This window comes from Salvelinus namaycush, chromosome 17, assembly GCF_016432855.1.
Source record: "Salvelinus namaycush isolate Seneca chromosome 17, SaNama_1.0, whole genome shotgun sequence".
Taxonomy (NCBI): Eukaryota; Metazoa; Chordata; class Actinopteri; order Salmoniformes; family Salmonidae; genus Salvelinus; species Salvelinus namaycush.
Window position 1 is genome coordinate 11,179,395 of NC_052323.1, and position 27,181 is coordinate 11,206,575.

At 45.2% G+C, this 27,181-nt stretch overlaps 3 protein-coding genes across 8 annotated transcripts; 2 read left to right on the top strand and 1 right to left on the bottom strand.

The window, feature by feature from the left end:
- The first annotated feature begins 369 nt into the window (after positions 1–369).
- LOC120062299 (ankyrin repeat domain-containing protein 13D-like) lies at positions 370–9,610 on the top strand. Of its 2 annotated transcripts, none has more exons than XM_039012153.1 (16): positions 370–971; positions 1,103–1,238; positions 2,849–2,973; positions 3,412–3,457; positions 3,623–3,766; positions 3,938–4,127; positions 4,228–4,294; positions 4,385–4,466; positions 4,572–4,633; positions 4,749–4,879; positions 5,005–5,162; positions 5,997–6,110; positions 7,825–7,997; positions 8,211–8,245; positions 8,363–8,587; positions 8,773–9,610. In XM_039012153.1, exons 1-16 carry the CDS (start codon positions 888–890, stop codon positions 8,834–8,836), a joined length of 1,836 nt encoding a protein of 611 aa, XP_038868081.1. In that variant the 5' UTR covers positions 370–887; the 3' UTR covers positions 8,837–9,610. The 2 variants fall into 2 exon arrangements, with proteins under 2 accessions (XP_038868081.1, XP_038868080.1); XM_039012152.1 differs by having other exon boundaries at positions 372–971; positions 8,157–8,245.
- On the bottom strand, positions 9,479–21,466 carry LOC120062302 (signal-transducing adaptor protein 1-like). 2 transcript variants are annotated; one of them, XM_039012160.1, is made up of 10 exons: positions 21,367–21,466; positions 13,359–13,430; positions 13,136–13,252; positions 12,934–12,990; positions 12,535–12,713; positions 12,311–12,442; positions 12,012–12,081; positions 11,707–11,809; positions 10,194–10,370; positions 9,479–10,074 (listed from the first exon to the last, which is right to left on the bottom strand). In XM_039012160.1, the coding sequence occupies exons 2-10, from the start codon at positions 13,368–13,370 to the stop codon at positions 9,971–9,973; spliced, it is 951 nt and encodes a 316-aa protein (XP_038868088.1). In that variant the 5' UTR covers positions 13,371–13,430; positions 21,367–21,466; the 3' UTR covers positions 9,479–9,970. The 2 variants fall into 2 exon arrangements, with proteins under 2 accessions (XP_038868088.1, XP_038868087.1); XM_039012159.1 differs by lacking the exon at positions 21,367–21,466 and adding an exon at positions 13,645–14,019.
- Positions 20,708–26,998, top strand: LOC120062301 (zinc finger CCHC domain-containing protein 7-like). Of its 4 annotated transcripts, none has more exons than XM_039012157.1 (9): positions 20,708–20,767; positions 23,682–24,116; positions 24,905–24,966; positions 25,106–25,201; positions 25,269–25,439; positions 25,596–25,631; positions 25,723–25,827; positions 26,000–26,117; positions 26,290–26,998. In XM_039012157.1, the coding sequence occupies exons 2-9, from the start codon at positions 23,714–23,716 to the stop codon at positions 26,763–26,765; spliced, it is 1,467 nt and encodes a 488-aa protein (XP_038868085.1). In that variant the 5' UTR covers positions 20,708–20,767; positions 23,682–23,713; the 3' UTR covers positions 26,766–26,998. The 4 variants fall into 4 exon arrangements, with proteins under 4 accessions (XP_038868085.1, XP_038868083.1, XP_038868086.1 ...); XM_039012155.1 differs by lacking the exon at positions 20,708–20,767 and adding an exon at positions 20,774–20,952; XM_039012158.1 differs by lacking the exon at positions 20,708–20,767 and adding an exon at positions 20,774–20,952 and having other exon boundaries at positions 25,302–25,439.
- Positions 26,999–27,181: the final 183 nt, after the last annotated feature.

The following is a 27,181-nucleotide window of genomic DNA, read 5'->3' on the forward strand; positions in this document are numbered from 1 at the left end:
TAGGTTAAAAGAGATTTTCTCACTATTGCCCCACCACCACACTACTAAGCAGCTGGTGTAAAAGTGGGATAGTGCAGTTGTGTACGCCTTCGATTGTATGACAATATGCATCACGCCCTTCCCTCCAAATGCTAGCCATAACCTGGAGCTGAAGCGACGCGAAAAATAAATAAATAATACAAACTGGGGTGCATTTTGTCGCAGATGCTGCGGTCTGTTTTTGTTAAGAATACTGGACTGTTTAATTGGGTTTTGTTGTTCCCTGAAATATGAACACCGAAAAGACACATTGATATCATCGGAGGTATCATCGACTCGAGTGACCTGGATGTGAAATCCAAATAGGCCGTATATTGGTCTATTATTTTGACAGCACAGGATCAGAAAAAAACCCATCGCGAAAGCGAGAGAGTGATGATAGGAGTTGCTAGCTAAGACATCGTCAGGACTTGAGTCCATCGTTTGTTACAATCGGCATTGCGAGACTAATGGTTGACATGGTCAGGCGTGCAATGTCAGCTAGCTAACCAGCAAGCTGGAATGGAAAATAAGAACTGTCATGATTTTAGCCAAGTACTGTCATGATTTTAGCCAGTTAGCTAGATTACCTGACTAATGGGTAGAAGAGAGCTAGCTAGCCATGTATTTCAAACGGTACATACTCATAGCTTATTGCTAATTGCGTTAGCTACTTTGCTAGTTACCAGTTTTATCCTGTAGAATATTGCTAGTTTGCGATTTTTTATTTTGTGCACGTGTACTTCCACGTTTCTTACCGCTGGAAATCACAAGTTTGCTGCTGCTGTGAAGTGAAACACTGAAAGCTGGTTAGCAAGTTGCTAGGTAACATCATTAGTTTGCTAGCAGCTAGCTATAGATAAACAACAATGGCTCAAGAGGCGTTTCCTTTACATTTTCTGGTTTGGAACAACCAATACATTGAGCTTGAACGTGAACTACAGCAAAACGAGGTAGGTCAACCGGGGGGTAGTAACATCAGTTTCTTTTCTTTTTCAACCATTACTGTTTTGATTTTAACAGCTGCCGCACCGCTGAGAGGCGTGCCCAGCTTTCATGACCCACCAGGGCTGTTTTTCCACAGGAGAATGTGGAGCGTTTAGACCCGCGGGGGCGCACCCCGCTAGAGCTGGCGGTGTGTCTGGGCCACCTTGAATCAACCCGTGTGCTGCTCCGACACTGCGCAGACCCGACGCACTGCAACGCGCAGAATTGGACTAGTGAGTGTATAAACTGGGGAATGACTGGGAAGAATAGTGTTCTCCATAAACAAAGCAGGGTCATTTATATTGCAGTCTGTTTGTTTCGAAGGATAGCTATGTGGGTTAATATCGTGTGTCTGGGGGGTCGTTCCATTTGATTTAAATTACGTACACCTTTTTGGTTTGAACGAAACTTTCCATATTTATATTTGCCCATCGTAGAAGTTGTCAGAAAGTGACTTTTTGGACCTGAATGCCAAAACATTCAAGAGATAAAGGTTCTCAAAGGGCTGCCCTACTCTCCTTGAAGTCTATGGTACCACAAAGATCGTTAGGTCCACACGTCAGATAATGTTGACTTGAATTAGAATATCAGTTGTTTTAAATAATACAGTCGGTCTTCCATAGGGAACCTAGATAATAGAACAGACATTCCATATTTAAGACGACATACGACTGTAGGTGGACCAGCAGCCATCTTTGTGTAAGTAATTGGAAGTTAAAACGTCAATTCAATTTACATTTGAATGGTGTACCAGCTACATTGCAGTGGTCTGAAGGGATACTGTAAGTCCATTCTATTAAATTTATTTCTATGATTTGAAATGCGCTGTCTTAACCGAGGGCGGACACAACACAAACACCACAGATTATGTAGATGAGGTTCTTAATAGCCTCATCGAAAACCTATTTGCTAAATAGGGGTTGGAGCCCGCTGTAAATCAGTGACACCTCGCAACACGTCAAACCAATCAAATGCCTTGCTTGGGTGGAGCTGGTGTAATGAGCTAAAGGAGGACGGGCTCATTAATGGCTGGAATGGAATTAATGGAACAGAGTCAAACAGTGTTTCCATGTGTTTGATACTGTTCCATTCCACTGGGGACAGTGCATGAGAGTGGCTGGGAAATCGCTTATTTTAAAACCTATTCAAAATATGTTGATGTATGCCGATTTTGTGCATAGAGCACACTTCTGGGAAAACAGAATTCATTTTTTCCTCCAGGTTTTCTTCCATTTTCTGCAAGGTTGCAAACTAGCATACGGAACAACTCTGCAAAATGTGTCCTACCGGGTCTGAAAAAAGGGATGAACACGTATCACCAACAAGCATGTGGGAGAGGGTTGTTGAAATGTAACATCCAATAAATCAGCGGTCCATTCAAACCATTTTGGCCAATACAAAATTCTCCAGAACTCCAAGGGAGGCGTGACAACGAAATGGTTTTGAAGGTATGGCTACTTGAATCTAGGGTCTAAGCTACAACATATGCGAAAATGAAAAAAATCAGAGTGCACCCATTAAAGGTTACATTTTTTTTCTTTTTTTTTAAAAATGTTTTAAAATAAATTATAAAATAGTTTGATAACCCTGTTTGTAACCTTTTTTAATGATTTCAAACTCAACCGTTAATATTTTCCAGTGATGAAGACTTGGATGTCTCATGGTATTGTGTGGTATGCAAAATGGGTCAACTTTGAACTCTTGCTCCTGAATGTTTTGGCATTTAGGTACAAACAGTTACTTTCTGACCACTTCTACCATGCCTAAGTGTGTATGGAACATTTTGTTCAAATCAAAAGGGTCCAAAAATTATTGAAATCAAATGGAATGACCCTATGTCCAGTTTTGCAGGAGGCAGTGAGCACAGGGGACCCCGAGCTTTGTCAGCTGGTGTTGCAGTACAGGGACTTCAAGCGAGCCACAGAGAGACTGGCTGGCATCCCAGAACTGCTCAGCAAGCTAAGACAGGTAAGACCGGTAGCGTAGCGGTTAAGCGCGTTGGGGCCAGTAACCGAAAGGTTGCTGGTTTGAATACCCGAGCCGACTAAGGGAAGAATCTGTCGGTGCCCTTATTGCTCCTGTAAGTCACTCTGGATAAAAGCGTCTGCTAAGTGACTAAAATGTAAATGTAACACACCGAAAGGTTGCTAGATCGAATCCCCGAGCTGACAAGACGAAAAATCTGTCGTTCTGACCCTGAACAAGGCAGTTAACCCACTGTTCCTAGGCCGTCATTGTAAATAAGAAGTTGTTCTTAACTGACTTGCCTAGGTAAAGAAAGGTTAAATAAAGAAAGAAAAACACTTTGCAGTCTTCAGTTCATCCACATATAACACACAAAGGTAACACACCTGTCAATCAGATACACCATTGCACAGATACCTGAAACACACTCCCCTCTTTCAGGCTCGGGATTTTTACGTGGAGATGAAATGGGAGTTCACCAGTTGGGGTGAGTTTCCGATGGTCTCCCAGTGGTCGGTTTCAGCACCACACAGAGCATTAACTCCCAATTCTACTGTCACTGTGATGCACTGAAGTGTTTACAGTGGTATTAATGCCACAAATTCTCTGTCCCCCTCTCCCCATCCATCTCCCCCCTCCCTTCCTCGCTCAGTCCCCCTGGTCTCCAAGGTGTGTCCCAGTGATGTGTACCGCGTGTGGAAGAGTGGCTCGTGTCTGCGGGTTGACACCACTCTGCTGGGCTTCGAGCACATGACCTGGCTCAAGGGCCGTCGCAGCTACATCTTTAAGGGCGAAGGTATGACACACTGGTGATATGGCTAGTTATTCCACACTGCGTTTCATCTGTTGCATTTCTGTTTTGGAATGCGTGGTAGCCTCATGGTGGTTTGTGTTGTTTCCATAGCGACCGGTTGAATGGTGATAAAAGTGTGTTTTGTCTCCATGGGAACGTGTGTTGTTTCCATAGAGAATGGTGCCATGGTGATGGAGGTGGACCATGACAAGCAGGTGGTGTACACCGAGCCTCTGTCTCTCTCCCCGCGGGACGCCCCATCTCTCCTGGCTGCCATGCTGCCCACCCAGGAGAACACTGCTCAGAGACTCACCTCTCCCATCGTCTCCACACACCTCAACACACGCAACATCGCCTTCGAGAGGTAACACACACACACATCGCCTTCCAGAGGTAGCTACTTCCAACATACTCACCTACCTGGTCTCTCTCCTTATGCTTCTCTCCTGCTCTTTACTGCACAGGAACAAGTCTGGCATTTGGGGCTGGCGCTCTGAGAAGAGTGAGGCAGTCAGCGGCTACGAAGCAAAGGTGAGCCCTATTGGACTTTAAAAATGCTTCTCATAAAAAAAAAAAGAGTTTGTTGACATTTAAAATACTTTTTTCTTTGGTTTGTTTCAGGTATACAGCGCCACTAATGTGGAGTTGGTGACTCGGTCAAGAACAGAGCACCTGTCGGACCAGGACAAGTCCAAGAGCAAAGGTACACACACGCGCGCACACACACACATACAGAACACGCTTCTGTTTAATTTGTTCAGAGTATACATACACCCACAGTATGGTTCTAACCCTCCTGTCCTCCCAGGCACCAAGACTCCTCTTCAGTCCTTCCTGGGGATAGCTGAGCAGCATACCGCTAATAATGGGGTGAGTTTCACAAAGACACACCATCACCTCAAGTTGTATGTGGTGGATAGGTGCTTTGATGGACTGACAGATGGACGTGCTCATTGGTGTGTCTGTCTCTCCCCATGTCTCTCAGAGTAATGTGTGTCAGTATGCCAGCCCCCATAACCCCACAGCCATCACAGCTGAGGAATACTTTGACCCAGAGTTCCAACTCAACGAACGAGACATCGGACGCCCCGTGGAGCTCACCAGCAAGGTCCAGAGGTACTGCTGTTGCCATGGCAACATAGAACCGGGATAACCATAGCAAACACACAGTCAAGCACAATATCACCACCATGTTTAATGCAAGTGTCTCTCTCTCTCTCTCGCTCTGTCTCTGTCTCTAGGTTTAAGGCCCATCTGTGGTTGAGTGAGGCTCACCCTCTGTCATTGGCTGAGCAGGTCACGCCCATCATTGACCTCATGGCCATCTCTAACGCCCACTTTGCCAAACTACGTGATTTCATCACCCTGAGCCTGCCCCCTGGCTTCCCTGTCAAAATAGGTGAGGTTTAATACCTAAACTGACCCCTAGGCCATACCTCCTAGGCTGGGGTCAGGATCTGAAACGGACAGTCCCAGAGAGAGAGGACATTGAGAGGAGGAGGTGCTATCAGAAGAAAAAGGAAGCGCTTTACAATTTAGGCTGAAACAAAGTGACAAGAGTTTGAAGATTTACGTTCTCTCTTTCGCCCTTCCCACCTCACATCTCTCTCTTTCGCCCTTCCCACCTCACATCGCTCTTTCGCCCTTCCCACCTCACATCGCTCTCTTTCGCCCTTCCCACCTCACATCGCTCTCTTTCGCCCTTCCCACCTCACATCGCTCTCTTTCGCCCTTCCCACCTCACATCTCTCTCTTTCGCCCTTCCCACCTCACATCTCTCTCTTTCGCCCTTCCCACCTCACATCGCTCTCTTTCGCCCTTCCCACCTCACATCGCTCTCTTTCGCCCTTCCCACCTCACATCGCTCTCTTTCGCCCTTCCCACCTCACATCGCTCTCTTTCGCCCTTCCCACCTCACATCGCTCTCTTTCGCCCTTCCCACCTCACATCGCTCTCTTTCGCCCTTCCCACCTCACATCGCTCTCTTTCGCCCTTCCCACCTCACATCGCTCTCTTTCGCCCTTCCCACCTCACATCGCTCTCTTTCGCCCTTCCCACCTCACATCGCTCTCTTTCGCCCTTCCCACCTCACATCGCTCTCTTTCGCCCTTCCCACCTCACATCGCTCTCTTTCGCCCTTCCCACCTCACATCGCTCTCTTTCGCCCTTCCCACCTCACATCGCTCTCTTTCGCCCTTCCCACCTCACATCGCTCTCTTTCTTTCTCTCTCAGAGATCCCTCTGTTCCATGTGTTGAATGCTAGAGTGACCTTCAGTAACCTGTGTGGCTGTGATGAGCCTGTCAGCTCTGTCACTGTACACACACCAGAGGAGGCCCCCGAGGCTGGTAACCACACACACACACGCACATACATATATACATATGTATGACAGTCGAAGTATATATATATATATATATATATATATATATATATATATATACACTGCTCAAAAAAATAAAGGGAACACTTAAACAACACAATGTAACTCCAAGTCAATCACACTTCTGTGAAATCAAACTGTCCACTTAGGAAGCAACACTGATTGACAATAAATTTCACATGCTGTTGTGCAAATGGAATAGACAAAAGGTGGAAATTATAGGCAATTAGCAAGACACCCCCAATGAAGGAGTGATTCTGCAGGTGGTGACCACAGACCACTTCTCAGTTCCTATGCTTCCTGGCTGATGTTTTGGTCACTTTTGAATGCTGGCGGTGCTCTCACTCTAGTGGTAGCATGAGACGGAGTCTACAACCCACACAAGTGGCTCAGGTAGTGCAGCTCATCCAGGATGGCACATCAATGCGAGCTGTGGCAAGAAGGTTTGCTGTGTCTGTCAGCGTAGTGTCCAGAGCATGGAGGCGCTACCAGGAGACAGGCCAGTACATCAGGAGACGTGGAGGAGGCCGTAGGAGGGCAACAACCCAGCAGCAGGACCGCTACCTCCGCCTTTGTGCAAGAAGGAGCAGGAGGTGCACTGCCAGAGCCCTGCAAAATGACCTCCAGCAGGCCACAAATGTGCATGTGTCTGCTCAAACGGTCAGAAACAGACTCCATGAGGGTGGTATGAGGGCCCAACGTCCACAGGTGGGGGTTGTGCTTACAGCCCAACACCGTGCAGGACGTTTGGCATTTGCCAGAGAACACCAAGATTGGCAAATTCGCCATTGGCGCCCTGTGCTCTTCACAGATGAAAGCAGGTTCACACTGAGCACATGAGCACATGTGACAGACGTGACAGAGTCTGGAGACGCCGTGGAGAACGTTCTGCTGCCTGCAACATCCTCCAGCATGACCGGTTTGGCGGTGGGTCAGTCATGGTGTGGGGTGGCATTTCTTTGTGGGGCCGCACAGCCCTCCATGTGCTCGCCAGAGGTAGCCTGACTACCATTAGGTACCGAGATGAGATCCTCAGAGCCCTTGTGAGACCATATGCTGACACATGCACATTTGTGGCCTGCTGGAGGTCATTTTGCAGGGCTCTGGCAGTGCACCTCCTTGCACTTAGGCGGAGGTAGCGGTCCTGCTGCTGGGTTGTTGCCCTCCTACGGCCTCCTCCACGTCTCCTGATGTACTGGCCTGTCTCCTGGTAGCGCCTGCATGCTCTGGACACTACGCTGACAGACACAGCAAACCTTTTTGCCACAGTTCGCATTGATGTGCCATCCTGGATGAACTGCACTACCTGAGCCACTTGTGTGGGTTGTAGACTCCGTCTCATGCTACCACTAGAGTGAGAGCACCGCCAGCATTCAAAAGTGACCAAAACATCAGCCAGGAAGCATAGGAACTGAGAAGTGGTCTGTGGTCACCACCTGCAGAATCACTCCTGTTTTGGGGGGTGTCTTGCTAATTGCCTATAATTTCCACCTTTTGTCTATTCCATTTGCACAACAGCATGTGAAATTTATTGTCAATCAGTGTTGCTTCCTAAGTGGACAGTTTGATTTCACAGAAGTGTGATTGACTTGGAGTTACATTGTGTTGTTTAAGCGTTCCCTTTATTTTTTTGAGCAGTGTATATACACACGCTAACTCCCCGTTCCCTCTGCTCGCAGGGCAGGCCCCCCCCCCCTTTCACTGCGAGGTGGACCCCTCCGTTTTTCAACCACCCCCGGACTACACCACTCTTGGTCCGGGCCGCAGCGAGCCAATGAGAGATGAGGATGATAACTTGCTGCAGTTTGCCATCCAGCAGAGCCTATTGGATGCAGGGACAGAAAGCGACCAGGTGAGACAGGAAATAAGTGTGTTTTAGAGCTGGCAAATCCATGGTTTAATATAAGTCATTGATCCACATCTTAGATATTTATCAGCTTCAGATTTTCATGATGATTGCCATGGAAGTTCAGTAAGTACAAGACATGCATAATAATGCCTCTATCTGTAGGTGACTATATGGGAAGCTCTGACTAACAGTCGTCCTGTTTCTGGGCATATACAGTCACCACTGTACGAAGATGACTCTCAGCTGGAGAGGTGAGAAATCGTACCTCCATTTCCCCTTCACCATGTCCATGTCAGATCATGTATTACAAGGCTTTCCCTCTCTAGCGTTACCTTTTAAACTGTCCTCCCGCTACCTCTCTCTGATAGGGCGATCCAGGAGTCCCTGTCGATCTCATTGGCTGGTGGTGAGGAAGGAGATCCCGTATCTCCCCTGTCAGTCTCTCCGTCGGACCCCGGAGCCAACTCCCCTCCCTCCTACAGCTCAGTGGCTGAGCCCCGGATGCCGGGACCGTTTTCCGTGGTGAACAGCTTTGACGAGCAGCTACGCATCGCCATGGATCTCTCGTGCAGGGAGCAGGAAAAGATGGACAGGTGTGAGAGAGGCGTTTTCTTGCTTTGTTCATCCATTGTTCTCTGACAAGAGGATGAGGAGAGGAACCCATCCTAGAAATTTTGAACATATTCATGGAGAGGGGCATTAATAGGATGGAAGGAAAAGGATTTTGGGTGATTGACTTCCAGTTTCTATGCCAATTGACTTATGTTTCCTGTTACAGGGAGAGGCAGCAGGAAGCGGAGGAGCTGGAGAGGATCCTTCAGCTTTCGCTCTTAGAGAAGTAGCCACGACAACGGCAGAGGATTGAGGAACAAACGTGTTAATTTATTGTATATTTTTTATCCTGCAATGTTAAATTATTATTATTTTATTGTTCATTTGTTTATTTGATGATGTCTTAACGGGGCACTGAAAGAGTACGGGTACAGAATTCAGGGAGGGAGGGAGTTAGACATGGTACTGGCTGCAAGGTAGGTAAAAGCAATAGGGTGGAAACTACTTTGTGGGCAATTGCCATATTTGCTGTCGCCTGTCCAGTGGGAATGAGAGGGGGAGAGGTACTGGGAGGGAGAGGTTGTCAAACTAGCAGTGAGGCTCTGAGAGCAGATACTTTTGGATGGATGAAGAGGGAAATGTTAACATCACTTTGCGTTTTGCTTTCTTTTTCACAACCCTGCTGTCATTATTTTGAGTGATAAAAATATTTTAACCTTTGACCTATGATACAAACAAATAATAGTGACATAGTATTACAAAAAAATGCTTATTAGATAATTATTTTAAAAAATGATGTTATAATGTTTGAAACAGAATTATGTTGGTTGATTCTTGCGCGTGACTTGGAAAATACATTTACTCAATGTTCCTGAAGCATTGGTGTGGTAGTTCATTTCTGAATGTGTGTGTAAAGATGAACCAGTCAGACATCTAGGCCAGTGTTAATTTTTATGCAAAATGATATTACACAGAATCTATATAACATTGTGTTATGTTCAACTCGAGAGAAGCATGAGCTGTAAAAATTAAAATAAAATAAAACGTTTTTATTTAAAAAGCCAGCATGATTCAAACAGTACAAACAAGACGATATTTACATATCACTACAGTTTAAACTTGATTCGTTTCTCTTTTTGTAGTGCTTATTTGAAAAAGTAGTTTGAATTAGATGTCATTCACTGAAGCCCGTTCTACACGTATTGGCATTGGCACACGGAGGATTTTCAGGATGTTGCCTTGCCATTGGGACTTGATGGTACAAACTCCCCTGCTTGTATAGTGCCTCTTTATGTCAGACATAAAACCATGCTAGATACAGTAGATGACGTAGCTACGTGCTGTTAGTGGTGATTTAGACAAGATTACACTGGAGGAGGGCGTTTTCCTCGGTGACAGTTTGACGGTACTGCTGTTGGTGCGTGTTATTTTTGTGTAGGGCGTAAAAACGGTGTCCCTGTGTAGATCTGTTCCTTCCTCCTCTGTAATGCTATGCGAAGCTCCTGATGCAGATCTTTAGGTTCGGGGCCTGGAGAGTAGAGAGACGGAGAGTAGAGACAGACAGAAGAGAAGTTTAAAGTACAAGTCTGGGACTTCACCCACGTCTATTGTAAACACACTGATGCTCTGAAGCTTACTGAGACACACCTGATATGTCATCTGCGTCCTGATATTCGTTCCCTGCCTCCGTGGCTTTGGTTGGAATTAGGGGTATGGGATAGGAGGGAGGGGTGTCCCCCGCCGGGGACTGTGTGTGGATCATCGGTGCCACTCTTGCCCTCGGGACCGTTTTGGGTGGCAAAGTGGACTTTACGGGTGGCAGCTCTGATGGGCACAAGTTACACACACTGTATGATACATAAAAATGATATGATCATTACGGGGATAAGTTTAGCCTTAAGTGGTGAACAATGTTCCCTTTAAGCTGTGTGTGTGTGCCGGGGGAGCTGCACAGAATAAATATCAGTCTGCGCAGAGAAGCACGAGATTGAACTACTCAACTTTCTAGATTTCCCCCCTTATTTAATTAACACTATCAACGTTGCCCTTTACTGTGATCGAATCAACGCAGTAGTAGCCACTTTCAATGCAACATACCAAAACAAAATGAACGATGCTAAACTTACTATACAAAACTAACTATGCAAGAGATTTTGTTGTAGGCAGAACGCACCGGAGTTGGATTCTATTGCAATGACAGGCACAACTCAGCTGGTACTCTACACAGACGGGTGCGCCGTAACCAATCAGAGATTGCAGTAGGCCTGTATTCAAATAGGCCATTGCCATATATGGATCTGTGCCATTCACTTTGATCTGGACTGTGTTTACAGCATGAGCGGTTCTGAGTAGATTTGCTTGTTTTGAGATCAAAGTGAGAGCTGCATGTAACCACATGTGCACATTTGTTCATATCCCTTGCTAGTTAGTGAGTTCTTAGCCCAGTTATAGATCATTTGTAGTCAGCAATGGTGGAGTGATTGCTTCCTACAAGAGCACAAAATATGTACATTTCTAGACATCTTTGAAAAGCAAGTCAGGTAAAGAGCTTTTTTGTCTTAAAGAGGCAGTGTTGTATTTTGAGACAGGCTTGAATAAGATAAATATCCAATAGGCAGAGGGTAGCATAATTTGTCAGATTTTCTGTAATAATGGTATTGGAATAATAATGCATTGTATTTTGTAAAGTGGTTTGTTTGCATCAAACAACACAACATTTTCAGTCACCTTGTCTGAAGTAAAAGTGGATTAACAGGTTAATGTTAAACCTTGCATGTTTTTTTCAAAGGTTTAATGGAATGTAGGCCTACATTGAACACCACACATTGGCTGCTACTGTAGGCTGAATGAGAGAACAACTATTTCCATGGTAAAATGTTATGGGATCCATTTTCTCCATTGTTTTTGATGGTAGGCCACTCTGGTAGGCCTACATTATGTTCAAATAGCCACAGTAGCCTAGTTGACCACTGTCTAAAACGGCAAATTAAAGCAGGAACAGCCTCAGTGTTCACAGTAAACGCACCCTGGAAGTTGCATAGAATTTTCAAAACATTCAAGTTTGTGCTCAGCAGACCTGAAATTTGCTCAGTGCTGAAATGTTTTTGAGGGAGCATTGGTGGGGAATCAAGTTATTTGTGGAGTTATGATGCTCTCTCACCAATGCAGGTGTCGTAGGTCTGCGGAACCAGGTATGGTTGTAGACGGAACTCTGTCTCAATCAGGAAGTGATCTAGCACCGCCGCCAGGGAAGGGACAGTCACCTGATGAAACAGAGATACATTAGGAAGTTACCTCATTGGAGGCAGGCATACGACAAACATGTCATTTCACAAAAACAACTTGACAGACTGTCAAGGCACTAAGCGTATATGGACTGTTGTCTTTCAAATCAGTGCTATGTTTTGAGCCCATCCTGATAGGATGAGAGTCAGTGGAGAGTCCGGCTGGAGGAGCAGGACTCACCGGCGAATTTAGTTCTATGACGAAGCCTGTGTCTATGGAAAGCACTTTGTAGCTCTTCATCACCGGGCCACTGAAAGATAGAAAGAGTCCGGTAAGTCTTAAGAGTACTCACAATGTCTCCTCTCTACTCCCTCAACCAGAGACACTGTTTTCTTATGGGGTAAGGGTGCTGTTGTCAATACAGGTTTGTTTAGTGGACGGTGAAATACTTGAGGTCTGTAAGTAACAGAGGAGTTACAGGGTGTTGGAGTCTGCGGTTAAAGGTCAGGCTTTGGGGGTAAGGTGTTAAAGCTCAAGACCTGGGGTTGTCCTGTCTCAAGGTGATGGCGTAGTTAGTGTTGTCGGTCGAGGGGCGGAGGATGATGTTGCCGTACTCTGTGTTCTCTTTCAACATCTTCTCTGCCTTCTGACGAGACACAGGGAAGAAACAGCTGGAGGGAGGAGGAGAAAAAGAGGCTGAGGAGACAGGGAGAGAACAATACATTTTAATGTAAAAATAGAACAGAAACATGACAATACTCACGGGGGGATTCCAGAGAAGGTGTTGTCATATGTGTTGCCTGGGGAGGAGGAGGGATGGATAGGGTAGGTGGTGGTAGGCAGAGGAGAACAGGGGGCCAGTCTCTTCTGCTCCTCAGACAGAACCTCTTCCAGCCTCAGTATCTGACCTGGGAGCAGCTGCAACTTACTGGGGATCTCCCTCTGTAGGGCACACCATCAGTATCATCATCCCCAAAAGATGCATAATACTAAGGTTTATATTTTTTCTCTCTGTCTGTAATCACGCACCAGTGAAACAAATTGCAAGCTTAATTTGCTATTTAGTTTAATCTGTAAGTTCTCTCTTGATACTTACCTCCACGGAATGTGGGTCAAAATAAGTATTTAACGGTGACAATGTGTGTGTGTGTGTTATACTTACAGTGGCCACAGTCATGATGAAGCCTCTCCACTCCTCTCCTGTGTTGGGGTTATCCACCTACATCAGATATCAACAGTTAGTACTCCTGCCAAAGATGCCTGTTATGGCTGCAGTATTGCGCAATAAATTTTATATGACTATTTGCCAGTAAGACATTATGTATAGGAGTGGCAGCAATATGACTGAATGTAACATAAATTACCTTAAGCTGCACCTCCTCATTGGACAGGGTGAGAGTGTAGATGGTCGACCTGTTCTTTTGATAGGGAGCATCCATCGCCATCGACTTCAACATCTGAAGGTCCAGTTTCTCAGAGTACTGACAGGGAATTACATATCTGATTAGTCAAGCCACAGATCGAATCCAATACTTGATTCAAGTACAATAAAACTGAGAGATTAGATGATATCAGCTATTCTCTTACTGTGTCGTGCATCTGGTCTGTGTACAGAAAGATTGTAGATCCACGGAGCTCTCCATAACATTTCTTGAAGTCCTGGAAATGGTTAAACCAGAATCAGAATGAAGTCCACTACTCTACACTAGCAGAGACATGCCCAACAGCTTTACTTGATACAGTAAAAATACCTAATTCTAAATTCTAAGTTCACTATCCTTTTCATTCTCTCCTCTCTCCCTTGTGATTACAGTCTATGTCATTCTCTTTCTACGATTCCTTATTCCCACTCCACCATTCTCTACCTCCTTACTTTCTCTCCAGTGTATTTCTTCAGCAGGTGTCCTGAATAGTACAGAGGTAGAGCTGTGATGGTGTCCCTCCTCTTGTACACCCCTACGGGAGTTGCTGCCATGGTCCTACTTTGTCCCGGTTCAGGCCAGGTCGGTTCGTTCTAGTTCAGTTCACTATAACCCAGACCAATTGGGTCCCTGAGATAGCCCTCTGTGACCCAGTTCACCACTGGAACTGATTCACTCAGAACTTTTACTCCTGCAGAATAATTAAGTGTCTGTGTGATTCATTGATTTCGCTTATCGTCTCCTCTCTCCCTCAGTCCTCGGTCAGTATAGGGACTTAGAGAATGAGGAAGCAGTGTAGTGACTTACTGAGGGAAATGTACCACCACTAGGTAGGGCGCCCTTTAGCACTTTGACCCGGGACTGACATGCGCCTGCACGCATGCATGCGCGCACACACACACGCACACACACACACACACACACACACACACAGACACACACACAGGCACCCTCATAATCACTTTCCTTTTGCATAATAGCTTTCCTTTTGCTTTATTTTTTAGACGTGTGCTTTATGTTGGAGTGTTTCCCAAATTGACTTTGTTTTTCCGGATGTGTCGCCTAACAACCACTGCCCTCTGTGAGTACACAAACCAGTACTTCCCATTAACAATGAAGAATTGTATTTAAACAGTTGGGGGGGAAATACACAACTGGATAGATCATGTCATTAGATGAGCACATGACTGACTGATTTCTTCAAACTGCGCTCTTCCCAGAAGTCATGTCCACCTTTGGGAGATTGCAGACAAAGAACATCCTGAATCTCTGACACGTCTGGATATGTATCACCCATCAGACCAAACAAACCAGGTTTGCTCCCCTCTCCAACTCCTCCCAAACTGCGGCCATATCCATTTTATAAACCAATATTAAAAGTGTTATCGAACTAGATTTAAAAGTGTTATGTTCTATAATCCTGGCCTTATTTTCCATATCTCTTTAATATTGCCCAGCATGATGGTCTCTCTCTGCCTGGACTCATCTGGACACTAGTATCTATACAATCTGGTAAGACGAAGGGTGGGGGTGTGTGTCTTTTTGTCAACAACAGCTGGTGCGTGATGTCTAATATTAAAAAAGTCTTGAGGTATTGCTTGCCTGAGGTAGAGTACCTTACGATAAGCTATAGACCACACTGTCTACCAAGAGAGTTCTCATCTATATTATTATACTAAGACCTCACTCAACCAACTCTATAAGGCCATTAGCAAACAAGAAAATGTTAATCCAGAAGCGGCGCTCCTAGTGGCCGATGACTTTAATGGAGGCAAACTTAAATCAGTTTTACAAAATTTTCACCAGCATGTCACGTGTGCAACCAGAGGGGAAAAAACTATAGACCACCTTTACTCCACACACAGAGATGCATACAAAGCTCTCCCTCACCCCCCATTTGACAAATCTGACCATGATTATATCCTCCTGATTCCTGCTTACAATCAAAAACTTAAACAGGAAGTACCCGTGACTCAGTCAATAAAAAAGTGGTCAGATGACGCAGATGCTATGCTACAGGGCTGTTTTTTTTAGCACAGAGTGGAATATATTCCGGGATTCATCCAATGGCATTGAGGAGTATACCACCTTAGTCATCAGCTTCATCAATAAGTGCATCGACGACGTCGTCCCCACAGTGACCGTATGTACATATCCCAACCAGAAGCCATGGATTACAGGCAACATCCGCATCGAGCTAAAGGCTAGAGCTGCCGCTTTCAAGGAGCGGGAAACTAATCTGGACACTTATAAGAAATCCTGCTATGCCCTCAGACAAACCATCAAACAAGCAAAGCATCAATACAGGATTAAGATTGAATCCTACTACACCGGCTCCGACGCTTGTCGGATGTGTCAGGGCTTGAAAACTATTACGGACTACAAAGGGAAACCCAGACGCGAGCTTCCTAGTGACGTGAGCCTACCAGACGAGCTAAATGCCTTTTATGCTCGCTTCGAAGCAAGCAACACTGACGCATGCACGAGAGCACCAGCTGTTCTGGATGACTGTGTGATAACGCTCTCGGTAGCTGATGTGAGCCACAGGTCCATATGGATTACCAGGACGTGTACTTAAAGCATGCGCCGACCAACTGGCAAGTGTCTTCACTGACATTTTCAACCTCTCCCTGACTGAGTCTATAATACCTACATGTTTCAAGCAGATCACTAGAGTCCCTGTGCTCAAGGAAGTGAAGGTAACCTGCCTAAATTATTACCCTCCGTAGCACTCACGTCGGTAGCCATGAAGTGCTTTGAAAGGCTGGTCATGGCTCACATCAACAGCATCCTCCAGGATACCCTAGACCCACTCCAATTCTCATACCGCCCCAACAGATCAACAGATGACGCAATCTCAATCGCACTCCACACTGCCCTTTCCCACCTGGACAAAAGGAACACCTACTGTATGTGAGAATGCTGTTCATTGACTACAGCTCAGCGTTCAACACCATAGTGCCCACGAAGCTCATCTCTAAGCTAAGAACCCTGGGACTAAACACCTCCCTCTGCAACTGGATCCTGGACTTCCTGATGGGCCGCCCCCAGGTGGTAACAACAACACGTCTCCCACGCTGATCCTCAACACTGGGGCCCCTCAGGTGTGTGTACTTAGTCTCCTCCGGTACTCTCTGTTCACCCACGACTGCGTGGCCAAACACGACTCCAACACCATCATTAAGTTTGTTGACGACACAACAGTGGTAGGCCTGATCACCGACAACGATGAGACAGCCTATAGGGAGGAGGTCAGAGAACTGACAGTGTGGTGCCAGGACAACAACCTCTCCCTCAATCTGAGCAAGACAAATGAGCTGATCGCGGATGACCGGAAAAGGCGGGACGAACAGGCCCCCATTAACATCAATGGGGCTGTAGTGGAGCGGGTCGAGACTTTCAAGTTCCTTGGTGTCCACATCACCAACGAACTATCATGGTCCAAACACACCAAGACAGTCGTGAAGAGGGCACGACAAAACATTTTCCCCCTCAAGAGACCGAAAAGATGTGGCATGGGTCCCCAGATCCTCAGAAAGTTATACAGCTGCACCATTGAGAACATCCTGACTGGTTGCATCACCGCCTGGTATGGCAACTGCTCAGTTATCTGACCGTAAGGCGCTACAGAGGGTAGTGCGTACAGCCCAGTACATCACTGGGGCCAAGCTTCCTGCCATCCAGGACCTATATAATAGGTGGTGTCAGAGGAAAGCCCATAAAATTGTCTGAGAGAACCAGTCACCCAAGTCATAGACTGTTTTCTCTGCTACCGTGTACCGGAGCGCCAAGTCTAGGACCAAAAGGCTCCTTAACAGCTTCTATACCCAAGCCATAAGACTGGCCACCGGACTATTACATTGACCCCCCCTCAATTTGTTTTGTACACTGCTGCTACTCATTGTTTATTATCTATGCATAGTCACTTCACCCCTACCTACATGTACAAATGACCTCAACTAACCTGTACCCCCGCACACTGACTCGTTACCGGTACCCCCTGTATATAGCCTCGTTATTGTTATGTTATTGTGTTACTTTTTTGTTGTTGTATTTATTTATGAAAAACGTAGTAGTTAAAAAAATACATATATATTTTCACTTTAGTTTCTTTGGTAAATATTTTCTTAATTCCTCTTAAACTGCGTTATTGATTTTGTAAGTAAACATTTCACGGTAAAGTCTACACTTGTTTTTTTCAGTGGATGTGACAAATAAAGTTAGATTTGATTTGAATCCCTGCTCCTCCAGATCCTTTGGCTCCTCCTATTGGTGTTGTGGAGGCTCACCTACACCCTATTGTCCCTGGTCTATTTGAGCGTGGGGTTTAACACGTCATGTCTCTTCCAGGTTATTGGTCTGTTGCGAAATGTTACATACATTACATTCAACACCATTGTGTGTGCTTGTGGTTTTTCCTTGCATTCTGTATAAGATTGCAGACATCAGGCATGATAGGGTGGCAGTGTAAAGTAGCCTTAGTGCCTAACATATGATGTACAGAATGATGCCCTGGTTGTTTCTGTACCATTAGGGGCCGGCCCTGGATGCTAGGGCACCCCATGTGTGCTCTTTTTTTTTTTTTTTGGAACTCAGTCGGGGCCTCAATTTACTATTGAGAGTAAGAATAGTAGAATACACCAGGTGTAATTAAGAAAAATGTGGTTGTGCATCAGCAGTTTCTCTTATATCATTCAATTAGCCATCGATGTCAGCTAACAATTTTTAGACCGGTAGCTAGTCTAGCCAGCTATGTAAACTTGTAGTGATCATGCACGAATACAGACCGGGCACGTGCCCAGGGGCCCTGACCTCTAGGGGGACCCCCTTGATTTTGTTAGTCATTGTCACTCAGATATATGAACATGTCATGGCAAAATGGTTAGAGTTGCAGAAAACTGCAGATTTTTTATTCTTTCTGCCCCATGACAAAATGTGTAGAATTGCAGAACACTGCCACTTTTTTCCAACGCCCTCAACGGGGCGAAATGGCAAAATGTGTAGAATTGCAGGAAATGTACTCAAATGTTTCTCTGCCGTCAAGAGGGGGGCCACCTACATGTTTTTCTGCGAGGTGTGGGGCCCCCCAACCAGATCTTTCTTACCATGGCCTTGTTTCTTTTAGACACTCAATCATGTTATTTGGAGGTCCAGTGGAGGCCCTTGACTTTTTACACATTGTTACATTACAGCCTTATTCTAAAATGTATTACATTGCCCCCCCCCTCCCATAATCAATCTACACACAATACCCCATAATGACAAAGCAAAAACAGGTTTAGAAATGTGTGCAAATTTATTACAAATAAAAAACGGAAAGATTTAATTTATATAAGCATTCAGACCCTTTACTCAGTATATTGTTAAAGTGCCTGGGGCAGTGATTACACCCTCAGGTCTTCTTGGGTATGACGCTACAAGCTTGGTACACCTGTATTTGGGGAGTTTCTCCCATTCATCTCTGCAGATCCTCTCAAGCTCTGTCAGGTTTGATGGGGAGCGTACCTGCACAGCTATTTTCAGGTCTCTCCAGAGACGTTCAATCGGGTTCAAGTCTGGGCTCTGGCTGTGCCATTCAAGGAAATTCAGAGACTTGTCCCAAAGCCACTCCTGCGTTGTCTTGGCTGTGTGCTTAGGGTTGTTGTCCTGTTGGAAGGTGAACCTTCACACCAGTCTAGGGTCCTGAGCAGGTTTTCATAAAGGATCTCTCTGTAGAAAAAAAATGAGGAAGGGAAGCGCTGCTAAGGTAAACAATAATACATTTTGGTGGACAGAAGGTGCTCTTTGGTAAAAGGGGTAAATTGGTCATCAAAAATAAATATTGAACATGCCATACAAATGAAGGCCTTTCAATTATATGAAGAGTGCCTTGGTCCTCTCCTTTCTTTTTAAGGATCTCTGTACTTTGCTCCGTTCATCTTTCCCTCGATCCTGACTAGTCACCCAGTCCCTGCTGCTGAAAAGCATTCCCACAGCATGATGCTGCCACCACCATGCTTCACCGTAGGGATGGTGCCAGGTTTCCTCCAGACGTGACGCTTGGCATTCAGGCCATAGAGTTCAATCTTGGTTTCATCAGACCAGAACATCTTGTTTCTTATGGTCAGAGTCCTTCAGGTGCCTCTTGGCAAACTCCAAGTGAGCTGTCATGCCTTTTACTGAAGAGTAGCTTCCATCTGGCCACTCTACCATAAAGGCCCGATTGGTGGAGTGCTGCAGAAATGGTTGTCCTTCTGGAAGGTTCTCCCATCTCCACAGAGGCACTCTGGAGCTCTGTCAGAGTGACCATCGGGTTCTTGGTCACCTCCCTGACCAAGGCCCTTCTCCCCCGATTGCTCAGTTTGGCCGGGCAGCAAGCTCTAGGAAGTGTCTTGGTGGTTCCAAACATCTTCCATTTAGGAATGATGGAGGCCACTGTGTTCTTGGGGATCTTCAATGCTGTAGAAATGTTTTGGTCCCCTTCCCCAGATCGGTGCCTCGACACAATCCTGTCTCGGAGCTCTACTGACAATTCCTTTGACCTCATGGCTTGGTTTTTGCTCTGACATGCACTGCCAACTGTGGGACCTTATATCGACAGGTGTGTGCCTTTCCAAATTATGTCCAATCAATTGAATTTACCACAGGTGGACTCCAATCAAGTTGTAGAACTATCTTAAGGATGATCAATGGCAACAGGATGCACCTGAGCTCAATTTCGAGTCTCTTAGAAAAATGTCTGAATACATATGTAAATAAGTTTCTTTTTTTTGTTTTTTTTGTTTTTAATACATTTGCAAAAATGTCTAAAAAAGTATTTTCGCTTTGTCATTATGGGTTATTGTGTGTAGATTGATGAGGGGAAAAAATTATTTAATCAACTTTGAATAAGGTTTTAACGTAACAAAATGTGGAAAAGTCAAGGGGTCTGAATACTTTTCGAATGCACTGTACTTCCACACTATGAGGTTGGAATAATACTGTGAAATTGTGAAAATGATAAGGCCCTTTTAGTGTAAAAGCTGTTTGAAAAGACTGTCTGAAATGTCCACCTTTTTTGGTAGGATGAAGTTTTGGCCTGCCTGGTGACATCACCAGGCGGTAAATTGGTTAATAGACCAACAAGAAAGAGAGTTCCAAACCTCTCTGGCAATAATAGCTAGTTTTCAGTTTCCCCCTCCCCACTCAGACCACTCCCAGACAGTCCTAACAAAATTCTTGCTTGAGAAGCTATTTTTGTTTATTTTTTACAATTTTAACTTAAAACGATCACAGTAAGGTACTTAATTGTTACCCATAAATTATTTGAAATTTAGATAAAAAAAGCTGCATTGGACCTTTAAGAATTGTTTTGTGTACTGAGTGAATACATTGAATATAAAGACAAAGTTAGGCCTATATGAGTTTTTTTATCATGTGCCCAGAAATATCATTTAGAATTTAAAGGCATCACATCGTCCTTTGAAAAACTAAACGTTTTTGTCAAGGACAGGTCGCCAGCATGTGGATGTTTTTGTTGTCCAACCAAATGTACGGCTCGTAAGGGGGGGAAACCCCGGGAACATTATTACCCGAAGTCTGTCCAACACTGAAACGGTTGGTAAATAAACTTCCCACTTAGCTAAAAGTGATAGCATGTTAGATTATCAAATTAGATAGCTAACATATTTTAAATACACTATTTTCGTAACTCCCATTTTACATTTTAGTGGACTTTTAATAAGCCATCGCGGTAAGTTAGCAGTACGCCACACGAGGACACTGTCAGCACAAATTTAATAGTAAGTTACAGTTGTGAATAACCTACAAGCTAACAACAAAAATCATAGACAAATAATAATAAAATAAACTAATGATGTCAAATCAATTGATGTCAAAATCATGGAGTGCTGTAACGTTAGCTAGGTGTCGCATTAGTTGGAATAATGTCAGCAGCTAAATTCGCGAATGGAAATGTCAGCTAGAATTTACAAAAGATGGCAAATGAAATAGTACAGTAACGTTAGTTAGCTGACGTCTGTTGGAAAAATGTCAGAAGCTGAATTCATTAATGGAAATTTGTCAGCTATTATTTACTATTGAAGTTTTGATTATTTAATTTGGCAAGTCAGTTATGAACAAATTCTTATTTACAATGACGGCCTAGGAACAGTGGGATAACTGCCCTGTTCAGGGACGGAACGACAGATTTTTACCTTGTCAGCTTGGGGATTCGATCTAGAAACCTTTCAGTTACTAGTCCAACGCTCTAACCACTAGGCTACCTGCCACCTGTTCAGGTTTAAATTGTAGTCGCGAGATTCAAATTTGAGTTAGCATTGGGTGCGTTCGAGCGCAGTGGTGTAACATGCTGACCAGACCGGACACGTCGCGTGCGCGAGCGTCGCAAAATAAATTTAAAAATCCATGTTATTCAATTATTGCACCCACACGTGCGCAACGCCAAGGGCTAAAATAGAAGTCGTTCCTATTTCTGACGCAGATCGCGCTGAAAGTCATTTCCTCATTGGTTTATAGAAGCAGGTACCCACGTGCCATCTCCTCATTGGTTATACCCACGTGGGTGATTGAAAGAGAACTTTGTTGCCGGTTGTCGTGGTAATACAATGAAAGTTTAGATGCGATCACCATATAAGTTCAAAGATGTAAAAAGCCTGGAAGGAGGAGAGATGACTAGAAACGATTCGGTTGGCCGTTTTATGTGTGGATTAATTGTCGGAGTAGAGGTCCTTGTGCATTTCAGGTAAAATAACTCAATGTTTATATCCCAAGACAAATTAGCTAGCAACAGCAAGCTGTGAGCGCAGTGGTGTAACATGCTGACCAGACCGGACACGTCACGTGCGCGTGCGTCACAAAATAAATGTAGAAATCCAAATTAGCTAGCAACAGCAAGCTGTGAGCGCAGTGGTGTAACGCGCAGCCGGTTTGGGTTCCGTGTTAGGCACTGCATCTCAGTGCTAGAGGCGTCACTACAGACCCTGGTTCAATCCTGGGCTGTATCACAACCGGCCGTGATTGGGAGTCCCATAGGGCAGCACATAATTGGCCCAGCATCGTCTGGGTTAGGGGAGGGTTTGGCCGTGGTAGGCCGTCATTGTAAAATAAGAATTTGTTCTTAACTGACTTGCCTAGTTAAATAAAGGTTAAATGTACAAAGTAAAAAATAAATCATCCTACGGCCATCGCCTTGCATAGAGCTCGCCAGCTTGTAGTCCTAAAACTCGAAAATTAGTTACCTCAGGTTCGATAAACGCTGAAAATGAGGTATTATGTTAACACAGGCTTAGGAGATCTTATACGTTTTGTTCTGTGAGATAATATCAGTCAGTAAACATTAAGTTGATGAATTGTGACGCCTTTATGTGCTTTTTAAAATTTGATTAATGCTTAAATTCACAAAAAGTGATGTTAGCTGATTAATATTGTGTTTACCACAGACCTTATTTTCGGCGTTTATTAAAAAACGCCATTCATTTCCCAGTAGGCTTTGTCCAATGAACCATGGCGGAGTTAGTGCCTACAAAAAGACGCCATTACTATTTATCTTTATTGTGGGAGGATCTATTGTCAACCAATCATTAGGGTTTTTGTTTGACCCACGCGAACGTGACCAGACATGACTGAAACAGGAACCAACTTTGCCACAGATGCATGCATACAGTGGCGTAGTACAAATGAATGTGATATTTGACACTGTCACTGATTGTAAAATGTACACACATATGATTTCATTTTGTGAATGTGTGATATCGGGGTTGGAACCATGTTTATTTTGACATTATAAAGACAAAGTTGTATAAACAATGGCAACATTGCATGTTGATCTGAGCCTTGCTGTCAGAAAACCACAGTCAGACTTTCGGCTGTCGCAGATACATCTCCCCTGACTTAACTCCCAGTCGGTTGCTTCACCTTACCACTCAAAAGCGCTCTATGCCATTTCCATAGAGGGCAGGTGCTCCAGTACCTGTGTGTGTTAGAGATGAGTATGACCTGTCTCCACTCTAACGCCCAGGAAGCTCCAATTCAAACTCCCATTAGACAGCTCTGCAAGTGTTATAATGTCAAAATACATTAGTTACTCACCAAATATGGAGTTTCGCTGAGCAACTATCTTAATTTACACCCGTTACGGCCTTTATGTACTTCCAAAAAAGGTCTAAATCAAATGAAAATAGTTGCTCAGCGAAACTCCGTATTTAGTGTGTAACAAATGTATTTTGGCATTATAACGCTTGCAGAGCTGTCTAATAGGAGGTTGAATTGGAGCTTTCTGGGCGTTAGAGAGAAGGCAGGATGAAATTACACAGATAATGTGTTTTTCAGCCAGCAGGACAAGTTGTGGCATGTCTGCCGGTGATGGAAGTCAACGGACTGGCGAAACACAAAGCTATAATATTTACACAGCTGTAGTTTAGTTAGCTACGTTGATGGTACTGAGGTTGGTATAAAGGACCATACTAATTTGCCACATTTTGTCGACTGTGTGGTGTTGTGTTTTAAACAGGGAGATCTGTCACACCTTGCCATCAGAGTGTGATGATGATGGGCCACCAGAATGATGAGGAAGAGGGTGGTAATAAAGACAACAGATTCTACATCGAGGCCTCCAGCAGCTCAGAAGGTGAGCTGGGGTTTAGTCAGTACAAACAGTCCAGCTCACCGAGAGCTCCCCAGGCCACTGGAGGAAACTCTCCCCTAGTTCTTGCCTTCCCTCTCTCGTCTGGCCGAGCTCTACGGGACGTGTCGCCACTGGACAGCAGCCCAAGCCCAACCTCCAGGCGAAGCCTCCACTCAGAGCGGGACCTGGACCTGGAGTATGATGACGAACCCCTAGAGGAGTGGATGATCCTGGGAGGAGAGGAGCAGGAGGGAGACAGGTACATCCAGCTCAACCTGGGGTGCTGGAGCAGCAGTTCAGAGTCGCCTTCTGGAACAGAGGGTGAGGACCATACAGTTTAACACTTGATAGAGTTCTGCAGATGAGAGTTCCACAGACAAGATAATTCCACAGACAAGAGAAAAGTTCAGCAGGTGGATAATTCCACAGACAAAAGGACTTCCTCAGATGGAGTTCTATGGATGTTATATTGATTTATACCATGGTGTTGTTGAATACTAGTTTCTGATTGGCTTGAAGGCATTCTAGAGCGATAATTATTTCCCTGTAACGCCACGGTATATCAGCACAATAGAATTCAATGGCTAGTTCATTTTTGTTTTTGTTTTTTTAAACCTTTTATTTATTGTTTTTTTTACTCCTTTTTCTCCCCAATTTCATGGTATCCAATTGGTAGTTACAGTCTTGTCCTATCGCTGCAACTCCCGTACGGACTCGGGAGAGGCGAAGGTCGAGAGCCGTGCGTCCTCCGAAACACAACCCAACCAAGCTTCTTGACACAATGCCCGCTTAACCCGGAATCCAGCCGCACCAATGTGTCGGAGGAAACACCGTACACCTGGTTTAAAAGGGATAATCAACTCGGGACTCTATGCGTTCTCTGGAAAATAATGCAACTCCGCGGAAGGTCAGTTCCACTCCGCTAGTGCGTCGTTGTTTTCGATAGAACGCATAGCCTCTCGTTGAGTATCCTTTACGTATTTGAATGTATCCCTCGTAGAGATACATATTTGTTATACAGAGCAGCAGTATATGGATATTAATGACTTGTTTGGACACAATGGTTTGCATGTGTTATAAAGGCGCAATGCTTGTTGTCTCTCTCACAGATGAAGAACTGAATGCAAAATATGCTCTCAAACACAACTGGGCCATAATAGAGAAGGACAAGGTACTATTATCATTAGTTTTCACTACTCTGGAGTTTAGGTCCGTTTCAGTCTTCATGAAGCCCTCAAGTCTCAGATGATTGGCTTGTTCAAACAATTCTTTATCCTGTTTCTGCCCTGTTCCGGTTCTGTGAAAACCAGCCACGCCCATACCGCTATTTCACCTCTGACCGGAGCCTCACCTGTCACAACTGCAACAAGACTGGACACCTGGCCAAGGGCTGTACCACCCCGAGGGTAAGACACACACACACACACACACGTGTGCTCCAACACGGCTCACGTTGTGTTTCTCTGTAAACAGAGGCGACCCACCTGTGTGTTGTGTGGGCTCCAGGGCCATGTCCAGAGGGCCTGTCCAGGCCGGCACTGCCACAGCTGTGGGCTCCCCTCACACGGGTACCATCCCTGCCCTGAACCCCCTTTCTGGAACCAGCACTGCCACCGCTGTGGGATGGCTGGCCACCTATCAGACGTGAGTGTGTGTGTTTACCACAAGCCTTTATGTGCGTTTGTGTGTGTTTATGTGTGTTTGCATGTAGCCATGAGCATGTGCAGTATGTGTTCATGTGTGTGTCTTTGTGTTGAGTTCAGTGCAACAATGCCTTAATGTGTTCTGTGTCCTTCCCAGGCTTGTCCGGATACATGGAGACAATTCCACTTCACAGTGAGTGACCATGGAAAGGAGGGGAGGGAGGAAGGGTGAATTATTAAAATATTGGAACATGTCCCCTGACTGTTTTGTCTTCTTGCTTTAGACTCAGCAGGAGGTTCCCCTCAGGCCACACGTTGACCACACCCACAAACACTACAGACACACCGCTCACTGCTACAACTGCTCCAGGAGAGGACACCTCGGCCATGTGAGACCATCTACATCCGTTGTCTGTCTTTCTTTGTGGCTCTTTCTTTCTCTTATTCCTTTCTCTGTTTGTCCTTTAAAAAATATCTTATTGTCCCTCTATCTCCCTTTCCCTCTGTATTTTTTGCCCACCCTTCCCCCCTTCTCTCTCTCTCTGCCTCTCTCTCTCTCAGGAGTGTACTCAGAGGAGGATGGTCAGTGGGACGTTTGCCTCGCTCCCCTACGTCTGTCACTACGACAACAAGAAGGACATCGTCAAACTGAACACCAGGATACACAGAAAAGCCAGAGGTGATACACACACACACACACACACACACACACACACACACACACACACACACACACACACACACACACACACACACACACACACACACACACACACACACACACACACACACAAATGTGTCGCAGCATGTATTGTATTTGTTGTTGAACGTGTTTTGCATGCTGTCTCCAGAGCTACAGGAGGAGGGCTTCATGCCTCTGTTAGAGCGCCAGAGGACCTACGTGACACCAGGGGGCAGTAGTGAAGAGGAGCGGCCCTCCCCAGCTCCAGGGAGGAAGAGAAGCCTGGAGGGCAGGAGGAAGACGTGGCCGGAGAGACGCAGGGAGAGACGGGAGGTGAAGAAGCTGAGGAGAGAGGCCCAAGCCAGGAGAGCGGTTGGGACGACCAAATGGGGCTCAGACGAGGTTGTTTACACCAGGGACCACTTTAAGAACCCCCACAGAGAACCCATACCTCCCCCTCAGAAGAAGAGACGCCGTGAGGAAAGGAGGGAGAGCAGGAGTGAGGAGAGGAGTAGGAAGAATAGAGAATCAGAGAGGTGGAAGAAGAGAGGAGGGCTGAAGCGTGGGTACCTGTACCCCCGTGATGACTTGGGACCCATGTATGATCACCTCCTCTCCCCCAAAAATAGGGTGCGGATTTCATAAGAAAACAGAGATGTTAAGTTTGTATTGTATTCCATTATGTTTGAATAGCTGATGAGTGTCTTGAGAATTTTAGTCAAATGTTATGGACAAATGTGGGTTTTATTCTTTTTGGTAGAAATGGCTGGGTTGTGACATTGCAGGACACTGTTGGAGTATAGGAAAGGTTAAACAAATATATTTTTTTACGTATTCACCCTACTTGAATGATTGACAAATAAAGCATTAGGCTAGGGCGATGTCTTTATTTTCTTTAGACCGATTCGTTCACAATACCAAATACTGAAACAAGACTACTACATTATTTATTTGGTTGGTTCCTCCCCCTCGCTTACCAGACAAAATGAATCAACGCAGTGCTCGATTGTTGTCGGGATAATCAATAATATGGCCTGAAAAGACACCACTCGTTTTATATC

Coding starts and splice junctions, on each gene's coding strand:
- LOC120062301 (XM_039012157.1), top strand. CDS start 23,714: ATGATGATGGGCCACCAGAATGATGAGGAAGAGGGTGGTAATAAAGAC. Junction 24,967..25,105: donor CCATAATAGAGAAGGACAAG/GTACTATTATCA, acceptor TGTGAAAACCAG/CCACGCCCATACCGCTATTT. Junction 25,632..25,722: donor GGAGACAATTCCACTTCACA/GTGAGTGACCAT, acceptor TTCTTGCTTTAG/ACTCAGCAGGAGGTTCCCCT.
- LOC120062299 (XM_039012152.1), top strand. CDS start 888: ATGGCTCAAGAGGCGTTTCCTTTACATTTTCTGGTTTGGAACAACCAA. Junction 3,767..3,937: donor CTACATCTTTAAGGGCGAAG/GTATGACACACT, acceptor TTGTTTCCATAG/AGAATGGTGCCATGGTGATG. Junction 8,246..8,362: donor GATGACTCTCAGCTGGAGAG/GTGAGAAATCGT, acceptor TCTCTCTGATAG/GGCGATCCAGGAGTCCCTGT.
- LOC120062302 (XM_039012159.1), bottom strand. CDS start 13,746: ATGGCAGCAACTCCCGTAGGGGTGTACAAGAGGAGGGACACCATCACA. Junction 13,253..13,358: donor CAGACCAGATGCACGACACA/GTAAGAGAATAG, acceptor ATTCCCTGTCAG/TACTCTGAGAAACTGGACCT. Junction 10,371..11,706: donor GACCTACGACACCTGCATTG/GTGAGAGAGCAT, acceptor TGTGCCCATCAG/AGCTGCCACCCGTAAAGTCC.